General features: G+C 41.7%; 1 protein-coding gene across 4 annotated transcripts; it reads right to left on the reverse strand.

Moving 5' to 3' along the window:
* Positions 1-1,792: 1,792 nt before the first annotated feature.
* prdm9 (PR domain containing 9) lies at positions 1,793-11,171 on the reverse strand. Of its 4 annotated transcripts, none has more exons than XM_061230211.1 (7): positions 11,044-11,171; positions 8,377-8,502; positions 8,179-8,286; positions 7,289-7,560; positions 6,338-6,405; positions 4,279-4,469; positions 1,793-3,909 (listed from the first exon to the last, which is right to left on the reverse strand). In XM_061230211.1, the coding sequence occupies exons 1-7, from the start codon at positions 11,063-11,065 to the stop codon at positions 2,294-2,296; spliced, it is 2,403 nt and encodes an 800-aa protein (XP_061086195.1). In that variant the 5' UTR covers positions 11,066-11,171; the 3' UTR covers positions 1,793-2,293. The 4 variants fall into 4 exon arrangements, with proteins under 4 accessions (XP_061086195.1, XP_061086206.1, XP_061086203.1 ...); XM_061230222.1 differs by having other exon boundaries at positions 8,363-8,502; XM_061230219.1 differs by having other exon boundaries at positions 10,989-11,123.
* Positions 11,172-11,771: the final 600 nt, after the last annotated feature.

Genomic DNA, 11,771 nt, shown 5'->3' on the forward strand with positions numbered 1-11,771 from the left:
AATGTTAAACTGAAACCATTATGTCATGCAGCCACAGTACCTGTTCATTGTTCTGGTTGTACTTCTTGACAATATACACATTATGTAGATATCACCGAAGTCAGATCCTTCTATGAACACTTCTCTGCTTCATCAGTCAGTCCAGTGTATCTGGAAACATCAAATCATATTTTCTAGATCTTTGTCTATCACAGCGTCTATCCATGAGCACTGATACCAAATTGAACACCCGTTGCATTCATTACAGTAGGCAAATGCCCTTTGACAGATGCTACCAACATTTAGATTTGAACATTTGTAGGTGTGGCTCTAGTGGGTGGGTAACATAAGGGGTGAGTGACAGGAAATGTATTTTATTTCCTGATAGAATTTCCTATTCTATCCCAAGATGTCAAGTATCTTAAAGGTACAATAGGTGAGATTTCTGTTAAAATATTGTTACAAGACCATTATAAATCCCTTCCTATCATTTAAAAGGCTCACTGACATGTTGACTGTGTTTATAGTCCTTAAATTCAGAGTTTCAAAATTTACAGTTGGCGGACCGACACAGTATAACTGTACAATAATTCAAGCTCTTTGGTTGAAAATTGGTTCATATTGCCACAGCCAATGACATGGGTGGCTCAACTGTTTTAGCACACCTCATGGTCAGATATCAAATCCAGATCATGCCAGTACCCACAGTGGCCAGCTGGGCTGCACATAGTGTCACTCAGTCTTTGCGGCTGTTGGTGTGTCTTGTCGTGCATCTGGGATCTGCCTGTTCTGGTGTCTGCCTCCAGCTCATGTGTCCGGACTGCCGTGTGATAAATAAGAGGCAGCAATTGTGTGCTTCAGAGATGTTTGTTTGCACTCTCCCAAATTGAAGTTGCAGCAATGAGCGGTGGTATTTACACACCATGTACAAATTGGAGAGAAAATGCATGAAAAAGAACACAATAAGGGAAATTATTCCCTTAGCATTCACCAACTGCACATCTAACCTGTGTAAAACAATGTTTTCACACAAAAAAATCAATTCAATCACAATTTTACAAACACACAGAATGGAATATGAACATATGGAGAACCAAGAGATCAGTAACTAATACATATGATAGTGCACAACTGTGCATGTGGGTATTTCTGTGCAAATACAACCAGAGATGTGGGAGTTAACCACTTAAATTTTGCTTAAATTTTGTATAAATACTGTATATATTCAGTATAGAACATCCCAAACATTAGCCCCATTGGGAAATAAGGAAATTGAACTCTCGAGTGGAAGTTGAGGTGTGTGTCAATTTTGGAGCACCATATCTACAAAATCTGTGACACGATTTTCTGTCTATTTTCAGAATATCATTCTTGAGTTTCATAATACTCAGACAAAAATGTAGTCATTCAAAAATGATAAATCGTGGAAATGTTGCTTGGCTGTTTTTCAATATTTGATGGGTTACTTCATCAGCACCACTTCCAAACTTATTAAACTAGTAGTTCAAAATTGTGCTGTGAATTGATGCAAAAAACAGAACAAAAAAACCCCCACAGACTTAAGGGGTTACTGCCAAAGATATAGTGCTCCAAAATCGACAAAAATCCCAATTCCCACCCCAGAGTGACTTCTTGGGTAACACCCACCCCTTATTTAAAAGTGAATTTCTCTAGAACACAAATCCAATGAGGCTAATGCTTCGGATGGATGGACCCATGTTCTTCATGAATGCCTAAAAATAACCTAACCATTAAAATCTGAATTTACCTCACTATACATGAATAATCAATAAAAAAATGATCAAATAAAGAATGTTTATCATTAGAGCTTTAATTGCCATCTGTACACATTTGGTATTTTTCAAGCATGTGAGCAAAAACAGAACCATGTTATATGTTAATAAACACCGCTTTCAATCATTACTTATTTAGCTGACATTTTTATCCAAAGGGAGATTGATTAGACTGAACAGGGGCCAATCCCCCTGGGGCAATGTGGGGTAAAGGGCCTTGCCCAAGGGCCCAAACAGCTGCACTGATCTTATTGTGGCTACACTGGGGCTTCAACGACCAACCTTTCAGGTCCCAGTCAGGCACCTTAGGCACTATGTCTATAGGTCGCCCTAGAATCAAACATTTTCAGCTGTTAAATATTTCGGAGAGAAACTTTTTCCCCAGAACTGTTCAGACCATACTTCACGTACATCATGTAGATGTATTGTCTTTAAACAGTTATTGAATGATGTTGTCTGGATTATGAGGGTATGGTAAATCACACACAAAGCTCATTAAGCGCACACTAATGCATATATGCTCAAGAGGAATGCATTTTCTGATGGTGTCTTCTTAGGTGCCAACTTCGAGCAAAACTCTTGCCACACACAGAGCAGTGGTACAGTTTCTCTCCTGTGTGCAGCTGCTGGTGCGCTTTAAGACTCTGTGGGCGGCTGAAGCTCTTTCCGCACTCATCGCAGCGGCAGGGCCTCACCCCCGTGTGTTTCCACTCGTGACGCTTAAGATCTCCCGACTGCCGAAAGCTCTCGCCGCACTCGGTGCAGAGGAACGGCTTCTCTCCCGTGTGCGTCCGCATGTGAACGTTCAGCTGCCCCGAGTGGACGAAGTGCTTCCCGCACTCGGTGCAGCCGAACGGTTTCTCCCCGGTGTGAATGCGCTGGTGCTGTCTGAGGCCGTAGAACCAAGAGAAGCTTTTCCCACAGTCCGTGCAGAGGTACAGTTTCTCTCCCACCCGCATGCAGTGGTGAGCTTTAAGGCTTTTCAGGCAACTGAAACTCTTCCCGCACTGGGAGCAAAAGTTAGGTCCGTCCCCTATCTGAGCCACCCGGACCGACCCGGTCCTGAGCAGGTGCTCCAAAGGGTGGTATCGCTTTCGGTGCTTGTAGAGGTAGCGCTCGGCAGTGAAGGAGAACGTGCAGTACGAGCAGGAGAAGACCTGGGTAGCCACATCCACGCCCTGGTGGTGTCGTCTCCCGTCCGCATGTATCTGCTGGTGTCTCTTCAGCCCCGCCGACTGGCTGAAGCACTTTCCGCACTGGCTGCAGCAGTACGGCTTCTCTTTCGTGTGGATGGTCCGCTGGTGCCTTTTGAGGTTGCACGAGCGAGTGAAGCTTCTCCCGCATTCCAGGCAATGGAACGGCCCCTCCTCAGTCTCACACTGGTGGCCCTTCAGGGTCTCGGCGTCTCTGAAACTCTTCCCGCACTGAGAGCACGGAAACGGTCTCTCGGCCTTTTGGCGTTTTGCCGGCGCTGATGCTCCGAGGCGCTTGAAGATCTTCCCTTTTCTGGAGTTCCAATGAGCCGGGGGAGTGTCGGAAGCGGTCCTGGTTTCGTCGGGCGGGGCGTCGGAAAGCGGAAGCTGCTTGGGGACGTCGCTCTCAGTCCCGTTAGGTTCGTTATGCTGCCCGCAGAGCTCCTCTGGGTGATGGCGCTTCATGTGCTTATGGAGAAGGAACGCTGACGTGAATGAGAAAGTGCAGTGCAAACAGGGGAAGACCTTGGGCATTACGTCCACCCTCCCATGGTTCCGTCTGCCTCCTGTGTGTACGTGCTGGTGTCGTTTCAGCCCCGCCGACTGGCTGAAGCACTTCCCACACTGGCTGCAGCAGTACGGCTTCTCCTTAATGTGGATGGTCCGCTCGTGCCTTTTGAGGTGGCACGAGCGGGTGAAGGTCCTCCCGCACTCGGAGCAGCAGTGAGGCCTCTCCCCCGCCTCGGCACACTGGTGCTCTTTAAGGCTGTCCAAGTTACTGAACCCCCTCCCGCACTGGCTGCAGATAGACCCTGACCCTTGGAGCCTGGTGAACTCTTCAGGATGAGAGCGTCTGATGTGCTTATGGAGGTAGACTTCTGCAGTGAAGGAGAACTGGCACTCCATACAGGGGAAGACCTTGGAGTGCTCTTCTGTCGACACATCTAAGATGATGGCAGAAAGATGGGCACAAGAGAAGAAACAGGAGACATTCGCATTTTTAGAAAGCACTATTTTTACAGTAACAACCATCTTTGGTATTACCTGGGGTGTCATATCAAGCATCTTTTGTTGGGAATCCTAGTTATCCACAGTTATCAATAATATAACCTTTGTGTTTGAGGAGGTTAAGGTTGTGGAACACATACGCATAGTCTATTACGCAAGAACAACGTACATTACAAGAACAAAAACTGCTGAAAGGAATAAAGCTATAGAAACAGAGACCTACAGGAGCAGAGATTTAATTGAGTTACACTGTAGGAACACAGATCCAACTGAGCTTTTGGAAGAACGGTTTAACAGAGAGCCACCTGCTATAGTGCACTTTTTGTTCCACAGTGAGTCCCAGATGATGCCCAGCTCCTTGGCGTACTCGTCTGCATACCACACCAAGAGCTCCTGCCCTGGAGGGATCAGGCGGAGAGACCGGTACAGGACTCGTCCCCTGTGCTGAAAAGCCACAAGATTCTGCTCCTCCTCACTGCGTGCACAGCTCACATACCTTAGAGGAAAAGGAGGAAAGTACATACAGGGATCAATAAAATACAATTAATTTCAGATAAATACAGTTCTTACCTTCTCACACATTTGTTTTCTTCTCACAAATTATAATTGGATGTCAAGCAAGTGCAATAAATGCAAGTGCAAAGTAATTTGTCAATGTATCCTGTTACAGCGCATACAGTGGCTTCAGAAGGTATTCAGACCCCTTCACTTTTTGCACAGTGTTGTAGATTTCATTTTAAATGGATAAAATGGCATTTCTACCCATAAATCTGCACTCAATAACCCATAATGACAAAGTAAAAACATGTTTTTAGAAATGTCTGTACATTTATGGACACTCTAGAACTGAAATCATGCATTTAAATAAGTATTCAGACCCTTAATTCAGTCATTTGTAGAAGCCCCTTTTGCAGCAATTCCAGCTTTGAATCTTGTTGTAAGACTGTACATCTCAAGTTCCATCAGATTGGATGGGAAGTGTCTGAACTGCCATCTTCAGATTTTTCCACATATGTTCTGGGCTCTGGCAGAGGCACTCAAGGTGCCTTTCTAAACTATGTCCAATCAATTAAATTTGCCATAGGTGGACTCCAATCAAGTTCTTTATAATTAAAGCAAATAGGATGCACCTGACCACACTGGAGTGCCACAGCAAAAGATCTGAATACTTATAAGTTTTGGTTTTTTATACATTTTAAAAACATTTTTTCACTTTACATTATGGGTTATTGAGTGTAGATTGATTGGCAAAAATGTAAATTTTATCCATTTAAAATGAAATCTACAACACAAAGTGTGCAAAATATGAATGGGTCTGAAAACTTTCCGAAACCACTGTAGGATGACCGTTAACAATGTATAAACTGACTGCAAATACAACACCCTGCCTAAGCAAGCAATACATGAAGTTTTGATGATGTGACTTGTGACTTGATGATGTGACAGCCATGCCTATTCTGGACATGTAAGTCATGCCAAGTGTTTATCTATTACGAGTGATGAGATGACAGCTTTATGAAGAATCACACATCTATTACTCCATCATATACCATGGATCTGAAAGAATAGACTGCAACACATGGTTCAACATGTTTTGCTTTTTTTTTTTTTTTAATGGATAAAACATCCTCTCATTTCCAGTGAAAACATTTCCTACAGCGTCCAACACTGTTGGAGTTCCCTTTAATGTCTTTGTTTACAAACCATTACAATCAGTTTGTGTTACAAATGAAGATGTTGCCCAATTCTAATGATGATGGCACTGTTACAGGCAGTACAGTGGATGGAACAGCTCTCTATAGGATGCAGTGTCATTTTGTAGTGATATTACAGGGCCAGAATTGTGGCGTCCAGTTGGCAAGTCATTCTGATTGGACTCTGAGCCTACCAGTACCTAACTACAAAGTTGCAAATTGCTATCATTAATGCTAACAAAGAGGGAAGAATTAATGCAGCATTTTGCATTTTGTTAACAATGTATCAGTACAACTATACACAGGAAATGTGCCTGAACTGCAGTTCAGCTCTGCACAAGGCTGATTGTAGCAGTGCTGTGATCCATACTGCTCTCAGCCTCAGCATCACTATCCATCAGACCTGGGTAAAACACATACTAGTGAGACAAAGTGAGCTTGTCTGGTGTATTGGAACCAATGAAATACTCTCAATCAACCCCACCTTCTGGTCCTCTTGTTTAGCTCAATTACACCAGGCAAGATCAAATCGAGCAGAGAACAGTATTTGAATCCAAAACAATTACGTATTTGACCCAGGTCTGCTATCCATGTTGTATCATGAGTATTGAGTATGACATGAATACTGAATGAGAAGAGAGCCACTGTGGTAGATTCAGGCTTTATTTACCTCATCCAGTTGGAATGAGAATCTCGTATGGCATCAATGAACTCATACTGGTTCTTCTTCCTACAGATCTGTGCAAATAGGACTCTATGAGATAGACAACACTTCTGTGCATGCGCTCACACTTTCAAAATATCTAATATTCCAACTTAAAATCTCAAAACATAAAATACAATTCCTGATGAGATTATTATTCAGGTTTAAATCATAAATCATCCTTGTCTAGGATTAAAAGATGAAAACATTTCCCATGTTTGTAACGCAAACCAGTTCTGCCTGCATTAGATTATGCATATTTAGCAAATGCTTTAACCCAGAGCGACGAACAATGAAAGTCATGCACACAAAAGCGCCAGAAGAGGCTAACAACATAACCCAAACCAGCAAGTCAAGTGCAATATCAATACAGCACTAAATGCAAGTTAAATTAATGGCAACCTAAAACCACAATACAATTGGTAGATTGAAATAGCTACTGTAACATCAATAAAACCGTAATATGAACTACTGTAATCCTAGTAATTACATAAAAAAAATAGTGCTAGTAAGTGGAAATAGGAAGGGAGGCATTAAACAAACTGAAGAGCCGGATCTTCAGCCTAAATCAGAAAATGGATTATAATTCTGCTGCTCTGACCATTGCAGGAAGTTCATTCTGCCAATGCCAGCACAGGTAGCACAGTAGTAATACACTTATAATGTATGAAATATACTACCTACCTTTTTAAATATACAACAGCAATGCACTTTGTTCCACAATTTTGCTGGATCCTTGTCCTGATTATGTTATTGTGCAGCTGTCTGCTGCCGTGCAGTTGTCATAATTAATCTGTAAACTATTACCTATTCCATCATACGTTTGCTCTTAGAATGTTGTGGTTCACTACAAACCTCACTGTGAATACCAACATGACACCAACACTGTGTATGTGGAGCACTTTACAATTGACTTACCACCCATGAGTAGCTACTCTCAATGGCCTTTTCCTTACTGGTCACCTCTCCCTCAAATGGTCCAAAATGCATTCCAACAGGCACCAGCTGTCCCTGGTTAAACACCCCAAGGCCTGCTCCTGGGATGCTGGAACGCCCAATGACCATGCCCGGGGGCAGAGTGAGCAGGGCTCTCTGAGGAACCCCGAGTGGAATCGGGGAGTCGTGGGTGAAGGAAGGAGGGCCGTGGGTTTCACACTCTTCAAAGTAGAAGGACTGGCACTCCTCGCAGTCTGCCAATGGGTGAAAAAAGTACATTCTAGAATGTAAAACCATGTTAAAGGCCACATATGTGATAGCTTAGTCACATTAAACTACAATAAAACCACACAGGTATGACAGTTGTGGACCAACCTGTCAACCAAATTAGTATTAAATCTGAAATAGCCTGCTGCTTTGAGATGCCATCAAAATTAGACACATGAATGTGCTCGACAACAACCCGCCATAAGATTACAGATATTTCAATATTTTGTATTGATTCATCTTGCCTCAGGTCGTATGTGCCAGAGAAAAATCTGGAAATATTTACACTTACAACCTATGAAGACGTAACCTTGCTGTACAAGCTGTTCTGGACTTACCTAAAGTGCATTTTCTTGCTTTAGACCACAACCCCTGAGAGCCCCTATACAAGCTGGTAGGTTGTCAGAAACCTGCTGATCTTCTGCAAGTATCCAATATATCCCTCACTACTCAACACTTCATTATTGTAGGTTAATATTGAGCCACATTCTTTAAAAATCAGGCACTTATGCAAGGCGACTAGAAACTGTCTATTAAAGAAAATGCATAGTAATGTTTAATCAGTTAGATACCCCGGTTCCCTCAATAAATCAATTATCACTCACAAAATTGATCATCACAGAGCTGATCATTCTCATCCTCATTTTCATTCAACACTGGACGTTGGGGTAGGTTTTCTTTTTTTTTCAGACACTTCTCTCTCCTCGGCAGTCCTGTGACATCCACATACAAACAGTCAGCAAAACACATCACTGATTCAGCCAGCTAGCTATCCATAAACACACTTACAAACATGAACACACCGGCTCGGCGTCTGTCAGTACTGGGGTGCCACTCCTCATCTGATGTGCTGTTGGTTCCAGGAGAAGGTACAGACTCCTCCCCCTCACCCTCCTGACATATCAGCGAGGATATATTGGACTTCATTCCTAAATAAGACAGGGTCTATCAGTTTGGCTGATTATCTGTTTATTCCAGTCAGTTTCTTTCCCCTAGGTTAGCCGCCAGCACTGTGTGCAGGATTTGGGAATAGACTATACTCTATCAAAGCAAGTGCAAGGACTGCTATTTCATACCATTACATTACATTGCAATACATGACAAAATATTTCTAAGATAATGGCACTACTTGTAATGTCTCATAGCGAATCACAATGCAAGGTCAGAACTAACTTGTTGCATTACAAGCATACTATGCAGGATTTTTAACTGACAGATCTCAGTTTGCTATGGTAAATAAATAAGTCCTCTAAGCATCACAGGGTACACTTTGGAGTACCTCAAGGGCGGTAGTGGACTGTAGGAGACGGCATTTTCCGAATAATGGGACGCACACCAGGCGTACATATTAAAGTGGTCACTGCATGTGTGCATGCTCACAGTAAATCATTGACTTGACTCGGACGTAGCATTTGCACACTGTGCATATCTCCCTCTATAATGAACAAATTTCGAAATACAATTTAAATTATTTTGGAAACTGACGTTAAATAGGCATACTAACGCAGTAAATTAGTGTTTTTCAGTGGATGTGGCCAATCAATCAGCTAGCAATTTAATGAAAGTGAATGCTCGCCTATGTAGGTTGAGTGTAGTATTGTGAATGCAGAATGTCCGTTCTACTTCTGTTCATCAAAACGATGCAATTCTTGAAAAATGAATATACCTGAATGCATAATTGTATAGATTACGATATAGGTAATGTTACATAGAAAGCTACGTTAGAGCTACCTAGATAGCTAGCTAACGTTGGCCAATTGTGGAAAATTGCAAGCGCGGAAATAGAACCAGTTTCAGAATAAATCTATAAAATTCCTATAAAACGCCAGTCATTCAGACACAGACATTCAGCTAGATTGACTTGTTGTCAAACGTTAATTCTACTTACTCAAGTCGCGTTAGGCCAGCTAAACAGAATTAGTTACAATTTTGGTTGCTGAAACGTTTACAGTAGTGTAGCTAGCCATGTTAGCTAGCAGGCGCCTTATTCGATTCGATACGTGGGTCCTTTCCATGAATACTGGCTAAAAATTGCAGTTAGCTAACGTTAGCTAGGCTATCTAATATAAGTTCAATTATTGGTATTTCGGTTTTGGATCGTTAGCATGTGTCCTTGATCTAGTAGCTTGCAACTAAATTGCTATTCTCACCTCTAAATCTGTTGAATTACTTTGAGTTAGTATCTTAAAACGGTAGCTTATGCTAGCTAACCTGCTTCACTTCGACAGCTAGCTAGCTAAAACTCACGTTAGCTATAAATAATAGCTAGCATGGCTAAAAGTGAATAGCTAAACGTTAGCTTACAAATTTGAATATTCCAGCGACCAGAACTAGCTATTACGCTACATGACCATTAAATATATCATATCCAATTAAATGATATAGCTACGACATAGACTAACATACATATTGCATGGGTAGCCAGCTAGCTAACGTTAGCAATTGAAACTGGCTAACGTAGACTCACCGTGTTCCGAACGCCTAGTTAGCTCACGATGTTCTGAACAGTCCGACTTTCATGACGAATAAGAAATTACTTCTAGATCAGCTTTGGTTTGTGTGTATGTATGTGTGTGTGTGTTTCTGAAGTCGAATTCCTTCCGTTTTCGTAAAAACTTTGTACTAGTCATATACGCGATCCATTTCTTGCCGTGACAAGGTAATGGTGTTTCCCTATGACAGTGTGGTGGGAAAGCTGTTGCTAACGAGAGACTACGGACCGGGCAGGCTTATAGCTCAGCCAAAGGTGTTCTTTGTAAAATTGTTCACGTACATACACACATCGTTTTATATAAACTGTATCAGTTTTTAATTCATCTTGAGATTAACCAGATTAAGATTTAATCGCCTGCATAACAGAGTGTAAAACTCTTATGCTTCAGGTGCTGTTGGGATCATCGTGAGCTAAAATAGTCTTCCAAACACAAGGAAATTGTGTATGCTAGTTATTTGTTGTTTTCTCTATAATTATTGGTCCAATTCACATTAATTGTCTCTTAGTATCTGGGATAACCAATAAGAAACCATAAACCACTTTCCTTTATTACCACAAACTACCAGTGAACGGACATTAGGTGATGTATGGTGGCTGAAGCCGCTTCGCTTTCCCTGTGTTCTGTTCGGAACACAGTGAGTCTATGTTAACTAGTTTTGAAACACAGCCTAAAAGAAACCCAGATGTAAACGTGTGGACTAAACAGTTGAGGACAGCCACGGTCCAAGTTAACATAACTCCTTTAGCTAACTAGCCAAGCTTTGCCCGCATTTCAGCGGTGAATTACTCTATCTTTATGACCACATAACTTTCTGGTGGTGAGAAATAAACCGCTAAGATCAAGCGTTCCACAAAGTTTAGGCTAGCTAGTTTATATTGGTCGGTAACTTGTTAAATCCAAGTTACTTAATCTTGACTCACCAGTAATTTATGCGTAACCAGCTAAAGACGTGTGATGCGACCGCTAGCTGCTAACCTGGACTGTCCGCCATCGCCATAATCCAGTTTATGCCTTCTGAACTGAAAAAAACAAAAAGAATGCCTCCGTGAAATAACTCGCTGCTGCTTAGCCAGGATAGCAGGCCGGGTAGCTTTGGAGTCAATTTTCTCTCAACCTCCTTCAAGTGCCAATAGCTCTGTAACTATGGAGTCAAAATAGTGACAAAAGTCTTGACAATAGAATGTAAAATGGTATAAATTAAAATAATAAACTGAAGTGATAAAATGTATTAGTTGGATACACGCAATTAAACCAAGCACATAAAAATAAATAATAATACAGGCCTACAGATGAACCTCATGCGTTTACTTTGTTGCACTAACTCTGAATTTGGTTAGCAGGTCTTTAAAATAATAAATCACTCAACAGGTTAGTAACCAAAATTGCAAGGACACATTCCCCGCTGCTTGTGTATCACTGAGATAAAGAACATGTCAACAATGCTCCGATAGATTGCAAAATAATTTGAAAACATTAGGCCAAATAAATTAATCAATCGAGTTTACCTATGGCATAGTAAAGTGTACACCTGAGATAGGATCTGGACATGTGTGGCCAGTTGTCCACTTTTAGACGAGGACAGCAAATGAGTTCAAACAGAAATAGGATTTAAAGATTTTATTACGTAGGCCATGTCTTGTGCTTTTCGTTGTTTTCCTTAAAATGAAAATACAATGGATTGTGTCTCCCTCACGTGGTCATTA

Source organism: Conger conger, chromosome 2 (genome assembly GCF_963514075.1).
Source record: "Conger conger chromosome 2, fConCon1.1, whole genome shotgun sequence".
NCBI classification, from domain to species: domain Eukaryota; kingdom Metazoa; phylum Chordata; class Actinopteri; order Anguilliformes; family Congridae; genus Conger; species Conger conger.